This window comes from Phascolarctos cinereus, unplaced genomic scaffold (assembly GCF_003287225.1).
Source record: "Phascolarctos cinereus isolate Bilbo 61053 unplaced genomic scaffold, phaCin_HiC Scaffold_726;HRSCAF=1367, whole genome shotgun sequence".
Taxonomy (NCBI): Eukaryota; Metazoa; Chordata; class Mammalia; order Diprotodontia; family Phascolarctidae; genus Phascolarctos; species Phascolarctos cinereus.
Genome location: NW_027556098.1, coordinates 283,661,279 through 283,681,769, shown reverse-complemented (window position 1 = coordinate 283,681,769; position 20,491 = coordinate 283,661,279). Strand labels below are relative to the sequence as shown.

The 20,491-nt window shown below is 41.1% G+C and overlaps 1 protein-coding gene across 1 annotated transcript; it reads left to right on the top strand.

Annotated features, from left to right (window-relative positions):
- The first annotated feature begins 668 nt into the window (after positions 1-668).
- Positions 669-19,760, top strand: GPR83 (G protein-coupled receptor 83). The gene is made up of 4 exons (XM_021000550.2): positions 669-1,235; positions 8,729-8,854; positions 13,689-13,822; positions 16,084-19,760. The coding sequence occupies exons 1-4, from the start codon at positions 849-851 to the stop codon at positions 16,706-16,708; spliced, it is 1,272 nt and encodes a 423-aa protein (XP_020856209.1). The 5' UTR covers positions 669-848; the 3' UTR covers positions 16,709-19,760.
- Positions 19,761-20,491: the final 731 nt, after the last annotated feature.

Here is a 20,491-nt window from a genome sequence, read left to right as displayed (position 1 = left end):
TTTCCTGCTCTGAATCCTAAGACCTTAAAACTGCAGACATATTCTCTGTCCCATGGGCTGTTAAGAGAAATACAACAAAGCTTCTACTTAGTACAGGCAGCATAAAAGTTGGGTTAACCTACGAAGTCCCTATTTACTTGACTAGCTTGTGGATAAATACATTTAGGACCTAAGTTCTGGATATTACAGCTGGCTCCGAGTTAAGACTAGAAAGGAAGCTCAATTCCCATAAATTAAGTTTCTGATTTGGAAACTTGACTACTGCTGAGCCAGCAGACACGGGTCTTCCTTAAAAGTCTCTGCTGTATTAAACCCAACAAGCAGCTGCTTCTCTTGCCTATCTGCCCACCTGCTCTGTAATGACAAGGGGCTTAGATACAAACCGACTGAACTTGTGTGTGTGTGTGTGTGTGTGTGTGTGTGTGAAAATCGGCTTGTAGGATACAGTTTTGATTTTGTTGGGGTGGGGGAAGAGGTGGAAGGCGTGGGGGAAAGTGGAGAAAGGAAGAAATCCAAACCTGGTGGGAGTAATCTTTGACAGTGTGAAAGAGCGCGTCACAAAGGGAGCTGTTCTACAGTCCAATAGGCAGAGTCCTTCGTTAACAGCCTGTGTGGGAGCAGATATAAAAGTGCTGAAACAAAATCAGTGTGTGCTGACTGAACAGCGAACAACGAGGCTGGATAGCTCAGGGAAGGCAGGCATCCTGCTTTTCTTTGCTTGTTGGGAAGATTCCTGTTTTTGGGACAAGTCAAATCACTTACTCTTTGAACTTCCGTGGATTGACAGCGCTCGCCTCTTTTAGAGACAAGGAATTCTGGAGTCTAAAGTGGGGCACGGCTCATCCAGAATGATAACTTCCTTGATGTGGTTCTCCCTCCCATGCCTGGTGCAAGCCTTTGAGAGGCCTGAGAGATGGACCAACAACGGAAGTTTGGATGGAGACTTTGGGATCCCCAATGTGTCTAGTTTTTTCCCCTGGGGCAACTACTCATTTTCAGATTGGCAGAACTTCGTAGGCAGAAAGAGATATGGGGCAGAATCTCAGAAGCCTATGGTGAAAGCTCTGCTCATTGTGGCGTACTCCTTCATCATTGTCTTCTCTCTCTTTGGAAATGTCCTGGTCTGTCATGTTGTCATCAAGAACCAGCGAATGCAATCAGCCACCAGCTTGTTCATTGTCAACCTGGCAGTAGCTGACATAATGATAACCTTGCTTAATACTCCCTTCACTTTGGTAAGAGCATGGAAACTGAGATATTCACTGTCTGTCTCTGTCTGTCTGTCTGTCTCTCCCTCTCCCCCTCTCCTCTTCTTTTTTACTTTCCTTTTCCCTTTCTCTCCTTTCATCTCTTCCTTCTCTCTATACCTCTTCTTTTTCTTTCCTTTTCCTCCTCTTTTTCTATCTTTCCTTTATTTCCTCTTTCTTTCTCCCCTTCCTCCTTTCTCTTTTCCATTTTCCTTCATTTCTCCACTTTTCTCTTTTTTCCCCTCTTCTACTTCCATTTTCTCTCCCCCTCCCTTTCCACTTTCTTTTCTATTTTCCTCCTTTCCTCACCTATCCTTTCTCCCTACTTCTTTTTTTCTCTCCATCTTCTCTCTATCCTTTTCTCTCCTCTTTTTTCTCCCCATTTTCTCCCCCCTTTTAGCTAAAGGTTCTGTGTCAGGGGTCACTGAGTGAATTAGATCTGAGCATCTTCAGCCAGATGTGGGTGAATGGCTTGCTTTCATTTCCAATCTTGTTAGGTACTGAACTATTGGATAATCGAGCAATAATTTGAAGCCTTTGAAATGACAGGTGATTGAAGCTATGACAGAGTACAGTTTGAATTATTATGTCTAATGTACAGGCATTTGAAAGCTTTTCTTAAGGCTGTTGCTGCTTTGGCTATCAAGGAAATTGGAAACAGCTGGTGATGTCTGGTTATGGAAAAGATTAATGAAAAGTTAAATTTATTTTCTAAACCATCTAGTGTATCTCATTCATCCTCTCTGGTTTGCCCATAAGTTGCAGGATAGAGATTGTGGTTGGCGGTGAAAGGTAAAAATAATAGAGAAGACAGATGTGATTCTTATCCTAAGTGCTTGGAATGGGTGCCCAGGATAAGCCCTTGGACCAGCTGCTTAGGAACAATTGAGGGTGTGAAAGGAGGGTCTTTCTGTCACTCCATTTCATTTCTGATCTGTCTATGACTCACAAGCAGAGTGGTTCGGATCTATTGGGAGAATAATTCACACCCACCTGAATGTCTTACAAATCACTGCTGAATAATAATACTTAACATTTGCATAGTTCTTTAGTAATAGCTAACATTTATGTAGAGCTTTAAGATCTGTAAAGGGCTTTCCACATATTATCATAGCCCAGTGAAGAGAGAGGCAGCCTTAAAAGTCCTGGGTTCAAGTTTTGTCTCTGACACATACTACTACCTATGTAACTCTGGGCAAATCACAACCTTTCAGTGCCTCAGGAGACTCTCTATGCAGCTATAAGTTGCATGGAAGGTGCCAAACTGTACTGGCCAAGGGAGTTACCTCATTGTGGAGTTACCTGATACCAGTGAAATCATGGGTCTGGTCCCTACCCTTTTACTAATAATGTTAACTATAATATTGTTTGTATTGTGATTTATAGTTTACCAAGTATATTCCTCATGACAACCCAAGGAAGTAGTTATTACTGGTATTACTATCCCCACTTTACAAACGGGGCTAAAACACAGAGAGATTAAAGGACTTACCTATAGTCACACAGCTAGCAAGTATCAAAGTGAAAATTCTAATCTAGGCCTCCTAACTCCAACCCAAATAATATTCTTTCTATTATGCTTCACAGCCTTCATTTGAAAAGACCACTAATTTAGACTTTAAAGTGCTGTCGTATACATTCTCTCATTTGATGTGAAAGAGTAGTACAAGGATTATCTTTATTTTACAAACAAAGAAACCAAGACTCAGGGAACTGAATGGGCTGGCCTAAGATCACTCAACTATGTGAATGGAAGACTGTCAACTAGAACCCAGGTGCCCTGGCTTGCATCAAGCCTGAGTTTTGGTCTCAGCTGACATAGAGTTGAGCCACTATTTTGCTCCTGGCTATTGCAAACCCTCATATTTCCTAGCTGCAGTAAGAGTTGGAGTCCCATTTACAGTTGTCCAAACTTCTCTGTGAGAGATGAGAAAGGGCAGAAAGACAAAGGGGGCACTGGTGTCTTAACACAGCTTTTGAAGAGCAAGCAGTGCATGAGGCCAGTGCTTCTTTTTTTCCTACTAGGGAGGCTTCCCAGCATCTGGTGCAAGCACAAACAATGCCCTGCTCGAGCAGTGCCATAAACCTGCCTCCGCCTGTAGCCCAGCACAAATGCCAGGGGATCTACTGCTAAGCTATGACGTTCCCCACCCCCAGGTTGCACCTTGAGCCCCGAGTCAGTTTGAAGCTTTACTCCTTTTGTGGTTTTGTGTTGAGAGGTACTGCACTGACTTGAGTAACCTACATTGGGCTTAGGCTGGTCCCCAGCCTGGAACATCTGTAGTGGGTAGGTTAGTCTCAGAATCCTTTGGGAATTTGGAATTCACTCCATGACTCCTGGGTGTGCCCCAATACAAACCCTTATTAATGCAGATGCCCCAGGACTTTGCCACTGCCTAGGATTTGGGAACATGACTTGGGAGCCACTAGGTGGCTCAATGGATAGAGCACTGTGCCTGGAGTAAGTAAGATCTAAGTTCAAGTCTAGCCTCAGATACTTACTAACTGTGTGACCTTGGGCGAGTCACTTGACTCCTATTTGCCTCAGTTTCCTCATCTGTAAAGTGGGGGTAGCACAATAGCACCTACCTCACTGGGTTGTTGTGAGGACCAAATGAGATAATAATTGTAAAGTGCTTTGCACAGTGCCTGGCACATAGAAGGCACTAGATAAATGTTAGCTATCATTACTTAACCTCTATTTGCTTTAGTTTCTTCAGCTGTAAAATGGGGGTAATAATAGCATCTGTCTCCCAGGGTTGTAGCGAGGATCAAAGGAGATAATATTTGTAAGATGCTTAGCACAGTGCCTGGCACATTGTAGGTGCTATATAAATACTAGCCATTATTATTATTATTAGCATGGCTCATGGGCACCTTTTTTGCCTCAGTCTGGCAGGAGCAGGCACAGATGCAGGGCAACTTTTCTACTCTTGGATTCTTTTTCACATAAACTCCTTATCCTGGTATTTAAGCTCTCCAACATTTGGCACCAACATCCCTATTTATCCTTATGTCATACCTCTCCCCTTGATGTATTTTTCCGTTCCAGCCAAACTGGATGACTGCCCATCCCTGTTCTCATCTTGCCTATTTTTCTCTCTCTCTATCCCTTTAACACTCTCCTCCATGCCAAGGAAAGGACTCCCTTCTCTGTTTACTGATGTCCTCCCCTTTGTTCAAGGAACAGTTAAGATGCTGCCTCCTCCACAAATCCTTCACTGAATTCCCCTCCTCCTACCACAGATTTCTTATAGGAATTACTTTGGACTTCTCCTTTGCATGTCTCTCACTCTCCCTCCGATCATGGTATCCTTTTCTTTCCTCCTTCCCCCTCCCCGCCATTATATTGTAAGTTCCTTCTCTTTCTGTGTATATGGCACCTGACAGATACATAGTGGACACTTAATGAGTGTTAGTTGAATTAAATTATATTGAACTGCACAGCTATATGATGATAAGTACCAGGATTCCCTAGGGGACCTCAGATTGTTGACTAGCCATTTCATGTGTACTTTTTTCACTGTGTAGAAGAAATTTCCCTTGTCCTTATTCCCTTTTGTCAGTGAATCCCTTTGCCTTCCAATTATCTCCAAGGCCCCTGAGCTCCAATCTCTCCTTTTTTTTAATTAAAAAATTTTTTATGTTTTATTGTGGATTTATTTTCTTAAATACTTCTCAACTACATTTTAATCTAGATCTCCTCTCTCTCCTTCTTGTGGAGAATCTTTGTTTCATTCCCAGTGGTGCTCACATATTCATAGTCCTCCATTCCACTTGACATCTCCCTTTTGGACCTCAGAACCTTTCTGGGAGCTGTAGAAAACTCTGAATACCCCATTTTAAACTCTGGGAAGCAATGATCAATAAAGAACCAGACTAAGGAGGCCAGAAGCTGATGAGTTTACTCTCAGCTCTAGCTCAGATCTCATTATGCTACTTAATGCAAGTGCTTTAGGGTCTCTGAACCAACAAAGTGGTACTTTTTGAGAAAGCATGTCCTGCTTCATAAAGGAGGAATCATGAAAGCATAAAAATATGATTAGACCACAGGACAGTCCATTCATTTAACAAACATGATAACTGTCTACTATGTATAATATTCTGGGTCAGATCTTCCAAAATGAGTACCTAATTTGTCTCATTCAATCCTCACCAGAACCTTGTGAATAGGTAAAATTATGATGATTATCCCCATATTTTTAATGAGAAAACTGAGGCTCAGAGAGACTAATTGACTTTTCCAAGGTCACCAAATCAGTAAGGAAAAGTGCCAAAACTATAGGTTTTATTTTTTAAAAAATCTATAAAACTATAGGTTTTAAAAAACAACAGCATATTTCCCCCCCATATACCAAGTGGACTTTTGATAAGCAAGACATACAGAAACTATATGAATAAAACTACAAAACATTCTTTATGGAAATAAACACAGACCTAAATAATTAGAAAAATATTAATTGTTCATGGATAGGCTAAACCAATATAATAAACTAACAATGTCTATAATTTATCCATTCAGTGCCAAGCTGATCAAACTATCAAAGGATTACTTTGTGGAATTAGAAAAAAAAAATTACAAAATTCGTCTGGACAAACAAAAAGTTAGTGACAAGGAAGACAACCTAGCCATACCAGGTTCCAAACTATACTACAAAATAATTTGATAATGGTTAAATATTAGAGTGGTTGATCAGTATTGCAGAGTAGTGTCGTAACAAATCTAGTAACCTAGAATTCTAGCTACTTGGGTAAGGACTCACTATTTAATAAAAGTAGCTACTTTTGGAAAGTAGTCTTATAAAAACTATATATAAAAACTATATAACTATGCTCTCATACCATACATCAAGATAAATTTGAAATGGATTCATGATTTAGACAAAAAAGGTCCCATCATAAGTAAATTAGAGAGGCAAGGAAGAAATTACCTTTCACGTACATGAAGAGGAGAAGGGTTGCAATCAAACAAGGGACAGAAAGGATCACAGAAGACAAAATTCACAATTTGGATTGCATAAAATTAAAAAGTTTTTGCACAAACAAAGCCATTGCTAAAATTAAAAAAGGAAACAATTAACTGGAAAAATCTTTGCAGCAAATTTTTATGATAAAGGTTTCATTTCCAAGATATATAAGGAATTAATTCACATTTATAAGAATGAGCCAGTCTTCAATGAAAAATGATCAAAAGACACAAACAAGCAGTTGAAGAGGAAGAAATCAAAGCTATTAATAGTCATATGAAAAATACTCCAAAAAACTAATAATTAGAGAAATGCAAATTAAAATAACTTTGAAGTTCTATCTTACATTGCTTATATTGGCAAAGACAACATGAAAGGACAATGATAAATGTTGGAGGGGCTACAGTAAAACAAGCGCATTGATGCACCATGGATGGAGTTGTCAAGTGGCCCAGCCTTCTGGAAAGTAATTTGTAACTATGCCTCAAAAGTCATTAAGTTGTGATTATTTTTTGACCCAGAAATACCACTGCTTAGCCAAAGAAATCAAAGAAGGAGGAAAAGGATCAATATATACAAAAATAGTAATGGCACCTCTTTTTGTGGTACCAAAGAACTAGAAATTAAAGGGGATCCCATCATTTACAGAATGGCTTACCTATTTATGGTATATAAATATAATGGAATACTATTTCACTGCAAGAAATAATGGAAGGGAGGTTTCAGAGAATCCTGGAAAAGCCTTTGTGAACTGCTACAGTGTGTGAAGTGAGCCAGGTCAGGAGGAAAATTTATACAATGACAAAACATTGTAAATACAAAAAATGTTGAAAGACCTAAGAAAACTCTAATCAATCCAGAGGATCATTGATGAAACATATTACCCACTTCCTGACAGAGAGGTGATGGACTTAAGACAAAGAATGAGATCTACATTTTTGGAAATGGACAATGCAGCATTTCATTTTCCTTGACTATGCATATTTGTTAAAAGGGTGTTTCTTCCCCCTATTTAATTGAAGTGAAGAGGTGGGAAGGAGGGGGAAAATGCTTGTTAATTTAAAAGGAAAAAGAAAAGAAAACTTGATATAACCCAAGATCAGGAGAGCTCGTGAGAAATAAAAGTTGTAGTTGTGTTCACAGGCTTATAGAATTTAGAATTGGAAAGGTTCTTGGTGGTTATACAGTCCACTCTCCTTATTTTGATTTTATTAATTAATTAGTTTATTTAATAACATTTTATTTTTCCCCCAGTTACATGTCAAGACATTTTTTAGCATTCATTTTTACAAGATTTTAAAAATAATTTTACAAGAATTTTACAAGTTCCTAATTTTTCTCCCTTTTTCTTTCCCTCCCCTCTTCTGAAAATGGGGGCTTTTTTATATAGTTTATACATGTGCTATCATGTAAAAATATTTCTATATTGGTCACAGTTGTGAAAGAAGAAACAGACCAAAAGAAAAAAAATCATGAGAAAGAATAAAGTGAAAAAAAGGCTTTGATCTCCATTCCGAGTCTATCAGTTTGTTATCTGGATAAAGATAGCATTTTTCCTTGTGAGTCCTTTGTACCTGTCTTGGATTATTGTGCTGCTGAAAGAGCTGAGTCATTCATAGCTGATCAGCAAACAATGTTGCTGATACTGTGTACAATGTTTTCCTGCTTCTGCTTATTTCACTTTACCTCAGTTTGTACAAGTTTTTCCAGGTGTTCCTGTAATTTTCCTGTTCATCATTTCTTATTGCGCAATAGTATTCTGTTACATTACTATACCGCAGCTTGTTCAGCCATTCCCCAATTGATGAGCATCCCCTCGGTTTCCCATATTTTGCCACCACAAAAAGGGATGCTATAAATATTTTTGCACATGTGGGTCCTTTTCCCTTTTTGGTGATCTCTTTGAAATACAGACCTAGTAGTGCTATTGCTGGATCAAAGGGTATGCACTGTTTGGTTCCCCTTTGGGCAAACTTCCTAATTGCTCTCCAGAATGGTTGGATCAGTTCACAACTCCACCAACAGTGCAACTGCAAACAGTGTCCCAATTTTTGCACATCTTCTCCAGCATTCATCATTTTCCTTTTCTGTCATATTAATTAGCCAATCTGATAGGTGTGAGGTAGTACCTTAGAGTTGTTTTAGTTTGCGTTTCTCTAATCAAAAGTGATCTAGAGCACCTCTTCATATGCCTATAGATAGCTTTGATTTATTCATTTGAAAACTGCTTGTTCATATCCTTTAACCATTTATCAATTGGGGAATGGCTTGTAGTTTTGTAAATTTGACTCAGTTCTCCATACAGTTGAGAAATGAGGCCTTTATCAGAGATACTTCCTTATTTTTATTTTTTATAAATAAGGAAACAGAGACTCAGAGAGATTTAGTTGCCCAAGATCACACAGAAAATAATTGCAGAGCCAGGAAATGAAGCCAGGTCCTCTGACTCCAAATTTAGCAAGCTTTTCACCACACTGTCTGTCTTTCTGTCTGTCGGTCTTTGTATCTTTCTAGGTCCGCTTTGTGAACAGCACGTGGATATTTGGGAAGGGCATGTGCCACATAAGTCGATTTGCCCAGTATTGCTCCCTCCACGTCTCAGCCCTGACTCTGACAGCAATTGCTGTGGATAGACACCAGGTGAGATTCCATTTATGGGGAAAGCCATTTTCCTTCCCACCTCTGCCGCCAAAGGACTTTGGGGGTTCTGAGAGGGGGCTTTCAATGGCACAAACTTGCTGCTGGTATGTTTGTAATGAAGAATTTATGTGAAATAGTTGTGTTGGAAAATCAATACAGAAGAAGAGCTTGGAAGGGAGGGGAGAACAATGGCTGCCCTTCAATAACTCTCTGGCTGCTCCAGAACTGTGTTGTTTGATACTCAGAATCTCACAGCCTAGGCTACTCACCCTGGCTGAGTCAGAAAGGCTTATTCACAAAAGCCATGAGATCCAGAGGTCTTGTTTACAACTTTATTCTGGATCATTTTGCCTATCATCAGCGGCATGGTGAGAGAGGGTTGGAGGAGATGAAAGATATAGTCACAATATCCATATCCTCCTGATTAGAGAAGAGGTTTAGAGCATGGTTTTGGATTGCTGTGAGGTTCTAGAGTAGTGTGAGCATCTAGAAAGTAGAACTTTAAATGGAAGTATCTTGAAGCGATGTGAGGTTCTAGATCGTGTGTAGGTTCAAGATTTGGGCTAGGCTGGGATTATGTGAGTTAGAATTTTTCCCCTTGGAACTATGATTTCATTGGTTTCAGAAACTTCTGTGAAGAAACTTCTTCCACTTTCTAAATTGGCATCTTTAAGAGTTTCCTGGACACTAAGAGGTTCATTTATTGCCCATGGTTGCATAACTAGTATGTATCAGAGACAAAATTTGAACTCATGTCTTTTGGGCTCCAATGTCATAACTGTATTGACTATACCACACTTTTCTCAGAACTGAATCAGTACAAAAGTGTAAATTGCAGTGGAGTTCTAGATTGACTCAAAGGTAAGAGTTGTGGGAGCAACTTGCTCTAGATTGAAGCAAGGAACATCATTGTGTTAGCTATATTAGTGGTAGAGTTCAGCTTATACTAGGGTTCTGGATCAGTGAACTGTTGGAGGCAGTGCAAGGTTTTAGACAAATGCACAATTCTAGATTAAGGTGACATTCTTAATTGAGGTAAGTCATAATCTTGGCTAGGTACTGGATTGGCTATGGCTTTCCTTTATCTGTAAAAATGCTAGTTCTGTCTGGACCACAAGAGCTTTCCATTTTGGAGCCATTCCTATTTTGGGGGAAGGATGTTTGACTTAGTTCACATAGAAGACCTGAGTTTAAATTCCAGCTCTGCCACTTACTAGTTAGATGACTTCAGACAAATAGTTTAATCATGTCCTCATTTGTAAAATCAGGACTGGGACTACAAGGTTTAAAATAAAAAAAACCAGAAGCAAAAATAGTTCTTTGATCAATGAGTCATCAAACAACAAGAATTTATTAAGCACCTACTGTGTGCCAGCCACTGTGCTACATGCTGGAGACACATATGCAAAAGCAAAACAGTGAAGGAGTCCCTACTCTCCAAGAACTTACCTTCTACAAGGGGAAAGATGTACATATATAAGTACAAAAGAAGTGAAAGATAATTCTTTTCTGAGGGGTAGGCTGGGGAGACACCAGAAGCTGAGGTCTTCAGGGAAGGCTCAGTGTACAAGGTGATACTTGAGCTGAGCTTTGGAGGAAAATAAGGTTTCTAAGAGGCAGATATGATCAGGGAGAGCATTTCAGGCATGGAGGATTAGCTTGGCCAAAGGCATGGAGAGTAGGGGTCGTGTGCCACGATTATAAGATTCCCACAGTCCCCCCATATCAGGAGTTTACTGTGATGAGGTGGTCTCAATTGGAGGCAGAAGTGTCTCCGAGAAACTAATTAGCTATCCTCCCAAAAGAAGAAAGCAAAATGAAATATGAGATAGTTGGCAGGCAGAGAGGGAAGCATCATGGTGGGTCCACAAGACCCAGGAAATAATTCCAGTCATTGCATTAATCAGCGTCTATATGGGAATCATCAAGAAAGCAAAACACGCTCAGAATTTTGCCAAGATCAGAAAATGTACTTTTAGTTGAGTTCATAAGAAAAGACCAGACCTCTCCTCCCTTATACCCATCATGCCTTCACACAATAAAACTCTTCCTCAAAGAGTGAGAGATCTGAGTCACAAAAGGAAGATATTTTAGCATTCCCAATTTTGGATCCTTCTTCTCCAGATTAACCAACATAAATAAGTGGATAATGGCAACAATTTCAGTCTACATCTCAGCTAGTTGTCCCAAATGCCTATTTGTATGGAGCATGGAGAAGGGAATGGCAGGAAAGGGGGGACAAAGGAGGAAACGTAAAACAATATCTAAGGCTCTTGTGCATTATAATCATCTTTTTATTGTTCAGTGTGAACTTTCAATTGACTGGAGCTAATGCAGCTTCCCATGGAGGGTGATTAAAGTCCTCTTGATTAATGTGTTAGAGGATCCTTTAAATGAGTAAGTCATTAGATCCCAAAGTAGGGATTATGGGAAAGACCTGAGTTCTGGTTTAGGTCCTGACAAAATCATAGGGTCATAGGATCAGAACTGGAAGATTTCTTAGAGGTCACCTAGTCTAATCCCTTGCATTTCGTAGATGAGAAACATGAAATAACTTATCCAAGGTCACTCAAGTAATAACTGTCAGAAATGGAATTAGCACTGAGGTCCTTTGATTCTAAATCTAGTCCTCTTTCCACTGATTGTCCCTATGGCATCATTGGGAAAAATCTCTTCAGTAATAGCCCCACTTATGACTGTCCAGTGGGGGGGGGTGTTGTGAGAACTGATTCATTTTTTGTTTTAAAAATCATCTGCTTCCTAAGGAGACTAAGGATTCGTCAGTGTCTAGCTGGCCTTCTGATAGTGACTTGAAAGTGAGAGATCCCATGAAAATCAAGGTTCCTTCAGTGTTGCTGGTGTTTGTTGTTATTTTCCCCCAAAGGTCTGCCCTTTTCAGGACAGTGAAATTTCTGCCCTTTGCAAAGTTCGGTGAAATCCTTTCTGGTGGAAATAATCTCTGCTTACCAGAGTGCTCTGATTTCTAGTGTTTCAGAGGAACCTGCAAGGATTTACAGCTTTACTGTCTTCTGGGTCATTTCCCCCTTTCAAGCTCATTAGTGGCATCTGAAATCTTTGCATTCCCCACTGTCTTCCTCTCCCTGACTTTGGTATGTAGGGGAGCATTTACTGAGGATGAATGGGATCTGTGCATGGGTGGAAAGAGCCCTGGACTTGACATCAGTTGCCGAGTTTGAATTCTGTCTTGGCCACTTATACCCTGGGTGATTTCTACCCAATTACTTAACCTCTACAGAGCTTCATTTCCTTATCTGTAACATGAAGGAGGGTGGATTGGATAATCTCTGAGAACTTTCCAGCTCTTAATACTGCGCTCCTATGATTTATGAAAGGAGCTTCCTTCAGATTCTATTAGGCTCCCAACCAACTAACAAGTCTTGACAAGTCATGTATTATAGACTGGGCAATGTGCTAGGCACTGGGGATGCAGACAAAGGATGAGGCAGTCCCTGCTCATCAGAAGCTTACATCCTAATGAGGAGAGACAAGAGATCCATATCTAAGTAGATGCAGGACAAATATGAATAGAATACAAAGTAATTAAATGTAAGGTAGTTTGGGAGGGCACTAGCCTTTGGGTAGGGGATCAAGAAAGAGCTTGGGACAGAAGATGATGCTTGAACTATATCTTGAAGAAAGAGAGGGAGTCTGTGAGAAAGAGGGGAGAAGGAAGTACATTCCAGTGCAGTGTAAAGGACTTAAGATTTCCAAAAAGAAGCTTCCCAGGGCCCTTTGAATTAAGCCTGGTCTGCTTCATCTGCCCAAAGATTCCTAAGAATGGGGCAGGCAGCCAGGGCATGAGCACTCAGTGGTATTTGTTCTGGGACATTCTCATGCCCACAGATGTGGAACCGTAATTCTGTCTCTATGGAGTTGTCCTCTCCATGCAATGTGTGCCCAAGAGGAAGCAAACCTGTGGGGCAAGGGGAGAAGTGATTTGGCTTCCTGGAAGAGTGAATGAAGGCATACCTCTCTCAAACACTGCTGTTCCCTTACCCCTCAAAAAACTTGCAAATAAAGTTCTGGACCAAAGGGCATTAAACTCTGCTTCCTTGCTCCAACAAACAAAAGAGAGACTGGACTAGAAGGGAAGAGGAAAAATACTATTTCCCTTGTGGTTTGCCTGTCAATATTGGACAAAACATTCCACACCTCCCCAGCCCTATAGCTATTCCTGAGCATGGTAGGTAGAAGACCTTCAAACCTGCTACAGGGCACAGCCTGTGGGATACTGTAGTGCTGAGGTCCCCAACAGAAGCTGATGCGTCCAGTGAAAAGGAAGGCTGCATTTTGAATTAACTAAGTAGCAGCACCCGTAGAGAGAGATAAGCAAGGATAAGAGATGTGCTTGACCTGGATTCCTTGTTCTTGCTGACTCTTCAGTGAGGACCTCTTGGGCCTTGAGGACTGCTGTATGAGGATTGGTTGGAAAAGCTGTGGATGTTTAGCCTGGAGAAGAGAAAATAGTTTAGGGAGAAATGGATTGTAGGCTTCAAGTACTTGAAATGAATGAGGTACTATACTTGTTCTTTGTGGCTCCTGAGGGCAGAACTGGAACCATGGGTGGAAGTAGCAGAGACAGATTTAGCTTCCGTAAAGAAAGACTTAGCAGCTGGAGCTCTACCACGGTGGAATGGGCTCCCCATCACTGAAGGCTTTCAAGGGAGGCTAGATGAGCAGTTATTGGGAATCTCATACAGGAGTTTCATTCCCAGGAATGAGTTGAATTTGATGTCCTCTGAGGACTCTCCCATGCTGAGATTCTGTTCTTGTCATTCTGTGAGCTTGTGATTCTGATTTACTTCCTTTGTAGGTTATCATGCATCCTTTGAAACCCCGAATCTCCCCTACAAAAGGGCTCATCTCTATTGCAATCATCTGGATCATGGCTACCTGCTTTTCTCTCCCACATGCTATCTACCAAAAACTGTTTACCTTCAAATACAGGTAAGACCCTAGTGTTAATTGGGGAGACTCCTGATTGAGCTTGAAGAGATACAAAGTGTGTGACACTCACCAAGCACACAGTGCCACATTAGTAACTTGGTTGCAGAAAACTTGCTTCTTGGCCAAGACTGTGGAATATTGGGACTATGGAAATACAAAGTGTAGAAAGCAACAGCTGGAAGGGGACTTGGAGATCCCCTAGAGAGTAAGCCCCTCTTTTTTACATATTAAGGAATTGAGCCCCAGAGAAAGGAAGCAACCTGTTCAGGGTCATTGAAAGAAGGTAGTGGTGCAGCTGGGGCTCAGTTCAGTGCTCTTTCCACTCACCAAAGGATAATTAACCAATTAATCTACAAGCATTTATGTATTAATTACCTACCATGCTTTACCGATCGTGCTAAGTGCTGAGGATACTAAGACAAAAGTGAAATGTTCTCTGTCCTCAAGGAATTTACATTCTAATTGGAAAGGCACAACATATAAGTATGTATACATACATACACACACATAAATATGTGTTGTTCGGTTGTTTCAGTTACTTCTGACTATTCACGACCCATTTTTTTTGGAAAGATACTGGAGTGGTTTGCCATTCCTTTTCCAACTCATTTTACAGATGAGGAAACTGAAGCAAACAGGGTTAAGTGACTTGGCCAGGGTCACATAGCTGGTAAATGTCTGAGGCTAGATTTGAACTCAGGAAGATGACTCTTCCTGCTTCCAAACCAGGCACTTTATTCACTGTGCCACCTTACTGTGCTGTATACACATGTAAATATAAATATGTATATTATGCCTTTCCAATATATATGTATGTACAAATACATCTATATATACATGTATGTATATATTGGATAAGAATTATAGAATCATATAAACTGAAAGTTTGAAGAGACCTCAGGGACCATCTAGTGCAGCTGATACTGTGTGGTGGAGTGGAAAGAGTGATTTCTTTGGAGTCAGAGGATCGAAATTCAAATCTCATTTCTCTATGCCTCATTTTCCTCATTGTCAATTTGTAAAATGAGGGCCCTTCCATCTCTAAATTGATGATTGCATGTTTCAAGGATCAGATGGGGCGACATACGTACATTTCTTTGTCAACCTTAAAGCACTCTATCTTTTATATTTTTTCCCCCTCTATGACATCCCCAGCCAGTGCTTCAGCTTTTGCTTATCCATCTTATTTATCCTCCTTCTAGCATGTCCTTTTCCTTTTCCCATTCTATTTTTCTTTATCACTCCATCTCCTCTTCTTTTCTTCCTAACCTTTCTTAATCCTCCCATCTTGCTCAGTTTTTGTATGATTTACCAGTTTTCATTCAGCACAGGACAGGCCAAATGGTAGTGATAGGCTTCTGTCACTAGGGGGCACATGATCACATATCCTAGTATCAGAACCAGAACAACCAGGCTCAGGTCTTAAAATTGCACAGATACTCACATATCCCAATGCCACACTCTCACCATCCTGTCCCAAATATGCTTGCAATAATGCAGGATGTGTCATAGGAAAGAGTAAACCTGCAGTAGTGGAATTATAGAAATAAAAACTGAAAAAAAGGATCCTGAGATTTTTTTTTAGCCCCAATCCCTTTGTTTGATAGCTGAGCAAACTGAGACCCAGATTCAAATTCTTTATAAAATGTAATCATTTCCATGAAAACATGCCAGAATTAATTGAAAGTATTACCCCAAAATAAAAGCAGACCTTTTTATTTTGCAGTTCCCAATGTGGAAAGGGACCTTTCCTTGGGTTTGCACCAAGGTGGGAGACCAGGATATTTGATAAGGCTATCAAGTCATCTGGAGGAGCATGCTGGTATACTGAGAAGGGTAATAGTGTGATGTTCTGCAAAGACTACTGGAGTTAGTCTCAGAGGTTCTGTGTTCAAATGCCACCTGTACTACTTACTTCCTATGGAATTTCAAGCTATTTCTCTTTGGGTCTCAGTGTACTCATCTTGTCAAATGAAAGGTTAGACTACGGCTAGATTATTACTAAGTTTCCTTCAAGACCCCAGATAAAGAGCAGAATTACTGATAATACCAGGAAACCTAGGCCTTCCAGTCCCAACTTTGTCATTGACTCAGAGGGACCATCATTTCTTTTCCTGTTGGCTCATTTTCCTTGCAGAAGAGTGAAATACAACAGGGTAGATAATTTCTTGGCTTTCATTTGTTGATTCTTCTCAGGCTGTTCTCTGTTCTCTCTGATGGTCTTTTTTCCTCACTTCCTTCCCCCCCCCTCCATCCAACAGCGAAGATGTTGTCCGCAGCCTGTGCCTCCCAGACTTCCCAGACCCAGCAGACCTCTTCTGGAAGTACCTGGACCTGGCCACCTTTGTTTTGCTTTACATTTCACCTCTTCTCATCATCTCTGTGGCCTATACCCGCGTGGCCAAGAAGCTGTGGCTGCGCAATGCCATTGGCGATGTGACCACAGAGCAGTACTATGCCCTACGGCGCAAAAAGAAGAAGACCATCAAGATGCTGATGCTGGTTGTGGTGCTCTTTGCCGTCTGCTGGTTCCCCTTGAACTGCTATGTGCTCCTCCTCTCCAGCAAGACCATCCGGAGCAATAATGCCCTTTACTTTGCCTTCCATTGGTTCGCCATGAGCAGCACCTGTTATAACCCCTTCATCTACTGCTGGCTCAATGAGAATTTCAGGTCTGAGCTGAAGGCTTTGCTGAGCATATGCAAAAAGGCACCCAGACCTCGAGAACATATACTTCCTTCTACTGTGCCCTCTTACCGGGTGGCTTGGCCAGAAAGTGGCAACTGCAAGAGGGTACAGGGTTCTCACAACCTCCCAACTGCCTCCAATGTTCATTCAGCTAAGACAGATATCTCCTCTGTAGAGCCTATTGTGGCAGTGAGTTAAATGAGGCCAATGCAATGATGAAATAGGAGTCCCCGGGGGTGCATGAGAAGACTAAGAAGAGATGCAGAAAGCTACGCTGACCCTTTGCCTCAGACCCCCCAATGTGGATAAAAATAGGGGCCAATTTAGGTAGGTACTTCCTGGAGAGTGTTAGCTAAGCACCAAGTCCCATCTCATCTAAATATATATTTGTATGTACCATCTCCTGTACACATTTCCAGTGGCTCTCCAACCAAACCCGATTTGGTGTTTGAACTTTCAGGCCATCTGGCAAGTACATGAACAGTATCTATGAGATGGATGCTTGTGTGGGAAGACTGGCTACTTGGAACCTTGGAGGGAAATCCTGGATTGACTGAGCAGGACAGATGTCTTTGTGTAGCCATGTCAGTGAGTCTAAGCAGACAACATTAATAGTTTTTATTTATTCACTAACAACTTTGGTGGAGTGAGTGGTGCCTAGTTGCATCTGTTGCAAAGAGAAGGGAAGGAAGATAAAGGATGTCCTTACTTAATTCTCACCTAAATTGTGGGGGAAGAAGATAGGAGAGAACATATCCAGAAGTGATTGCTCTGTTCCCTTCTCCCAGGGGCCTTTTCTATCAGGGTAGATGAAAAGAGGAGGAAGAGCAGACCCAGGTGAAGAGATTTGCACTGTGTGGTGGTTACCAGCATCATCTCATAGCAACCGAGATGGAGAAGTCTCTAACCAACTCAAATGTCTTTCTCTTCAGTCAGTGGAAAAGAGTAATGAGTGTGAGTAATAAGACACAAATAGGAGGAAAAACATCTTCTTTCTAGCAGCCTCATAGGAAGGAAAAGGGGTTGAGAAATGTTCTACTTTCAAAGGAGAAAAAGGAATACAGTTTCTGAGAAACTACAAAGAGAAAAATTCCATTATCTCCTTAACTGTCTAGCCAGATTATTGCTGCTTGGCCTTTATCTAGCATTTTTATCCAGTGCTATGGTAAAATTGTTACTTCAGCGGATTTTTGAATGAGCTCACACAGCAGTGCCAGTCAAGGATTGCAGTGTCTCACGTGCCACTTAAAAATATGTGTGCTCTCACCAACCTTCTCAAGGACCCAGTTTTCAGAAGCATCTTGGTTTAGCATGTTCAGGACATACCATTTAGCCTAGAGAGGCTCACAGTGTCATTGAGAAAAGTGAAGTGTTGATTGGGATTATGTTGTGTGCAACCAGTTTGTTGTGGGGGATTAATCCACATAAACTGTGGCTACTATCAGATTGATTTCTTGCCCTACAGTGGAGTTAAAAGCGTAATGGGACGGGGCCAGAAAAGCAGTCTCTGGTTGAATAGTCCTTTTTGTTAGTGAAACTGAACCAGCTCAAAGGATAAAACAGGGATGGGGAACTGTGGCCTTCTAGGTCCTAGGCCTTTTGACGGAGTCCAAGTTTTACAGAACAAATCAGACTTCCAAAGAGTAGGAAGAAGTGATTTCTATGGCGCTTGACAGAAGACAGAACCTTCTAAGTCAAGGAGGCCAAAACAACCTGAGGTATTCCAGCTTTGAGACTGTCATTGGTTGGGTTGCTGCATCTGGTGTTCGATGTGACAGTTTTCTTTGTGCTGCAGGGGGGAGTTCTCCAAAATGTGGAGCAGAGGAGAGACTGAAAATCTAGGTGCTCATAAGTCATGTCCTCCTACAGTAGGTGTTTCCTGAACTCTCCAGCTGTTAACTGCTCTCTCCTTCGCCTCAAATTACTTTGCATTTATTTTGTGTATTCTTTGTGTTTACTTAACTCTGTATATGACTCACCCTCTGCCATTCATAGGATTCTTGAAGGTGGTAGCCACACCAAAATGATAGTTATGTTCTCTAAGGCTAGCAAAATCCCACCCCTCACTCTTGAAATCCCGACAATGAAGAATCCCCAGCTGCCTAATTGAAAACTATGCCCTTCCTTGCCACCACTCCCTATTCACTTATTACCATCCACCTCTTCCCTATGCCTTACACATACAATCCAGTTCTAGCTTGCCCTTCCATTTTGCGCTTTGGAGTCCCACTTCTATCACTAACAAACTTCCCTTCATTTTCAACCTCTTCCTCCAGTGATCCCTCCAAACCCTGACATTCATAGAAATCTGGTTCCCTACAAAAGCATCCCTGCTCATCTTTTTCAGTAATGATGATATCTTCTCTTGTCCCCCCAGGCACCTTGGTCCTGGAGGGGAAGTTGCTATACATCTTGCTCTATTCCTAACCGTTTTCCGATCCCCTACCCCCCAGTGGCTGGTGTGTCTCTGCTGAAATTACCTTGTACTTGTTTTGTGAATTTTGAATATATTTATCTGCAAACACGCTGTCTCCTCTGATAAAGTGGAAGCTCCTGCCCTGGAGGGCAGGGTTTAGTTCATTTTGTCTTTGTATCCCTAGGATCTAGTACAATGCCTGACGTATGGTAGGTACTACATACATGTTTGCAGATTGATCGATCGATGTTGCCCCTGCCCCCCAAGAAGAACACAAGCTTCTTGAGGGCAGGAACAGTTTCATTGTTGTTATTGTATGCTTAGCACTTAGTTCAGTGCCTGGGACAAAGAAGGTACATAATAAATACTTGTTCTATTAGATTGAATTTGCCCTATTGTGGATCTTGATTCCTGCCCCCTCCTTTTCTTTTAAGTGTGAGGGTACCTGTGGTAGCATAGTAACAGCATGGAAAAGAAAAAGACTTCTACATGTTGGTGAAAGGACATACCATTTAGCCTAGAAAGGCTCACAGTGCCATTGAGAAAAGTGAGGTGTTGATTGAAATTATGTTGTGTGCGACCAGTTTGTTGTGGGGGATTACACGCATGTTGGCACATGTGTATAGATGAGTCTTTGCAGAGAAACCTTGCTCCTGGAAAAGGAGCCTGAATTCTCTGTGGGTCCCCATTTTGGCCAAGCAAAAGCTACCCATTTAATGTCTGTAAATGTGATCTCAGCAGAAATTGAGTTTCCCACAGAAGTGCTACATGACTATTGTAAAATGTAATTTAAACTCAGTCACTTGAATCACAATAAAACTTATTTGAGATGCACTGGCCATGGTGTCATTGTGTGTTCTACAATGTAATATTGACAGATAATCCTCACAGGGAATATTGGGATGGCTTAAAATGTCAGAGCTGAAAGGAACCAGCTAGTCTTGGCCTTGAATTTTGTAGAGGAAAACAAAAAGAAATTAGATACAAGTATAGGATGGGGGAGGCATGAATAGATAGCATTTTGTCTGAAAAATATCTGGTGGTTTTATTAGACTGCAAACTCAAAGAAAGACAGTGGTGGGACAGGGCAGCCAAAAAAGCTAATGTAATCTTGGGCTGCACTGGGAGGCACAGAAAACTTCAAGGAATAAGAATATGATAGATTTCCATACTCTGTACTCCACAGACTGTATATGAAGTAGTGTTTTTAGTTTGGGGCACTGCCTTTTAAGAAGGAATGATAAACTGGAGATTATCCAGAAGAAGGCAAGCAGGATGGTGAAGGCAGGGCCATGACTCCATGTTCTATGGGGATTGGTTGAAGAAACTAGTGATTTTTCACCTGGAGAAGAGGAGACTTGTATGTATGTGTGGGGGTACTGGAAATGATAGCTATCTTCAAGTATTTAAAGGGTTTTTCCTGTTTGGCCCCAAAGGGCAGAAACTGAAGCAAAAAGACAGAAGTTACAAAAAAGGAAGATTTAGATTTGATATCAGTAAAAACAGGCCTAACAAATATTGTTTGTCCTTCATTTTTGAAGAGGACTAATGACATCATGGGGTGA

Coding starts and splice junctions, on each gene's coding strand:
- GPR83 (XM_021000550.2), top strand. CDS start 849: ATGATAACTTCCTTGATGTGGTTCTCCCTCCCATGCCTGGTGCAAGCC. Junction 1,236..8,728: donor TTAATACTCCCTTCACTTTG/GTAAGAGCATGG, acceptor GTATCTTTCTAG/GTCCGCTTTGTGAACAGCAC. Junction 13,823..16,083: donor CTGTTTACCTTCAAATACAG/GTAAGACCCTAG, acceptor TCCATCCAACAG/CGAAGATGTTGTCCGCAGCC.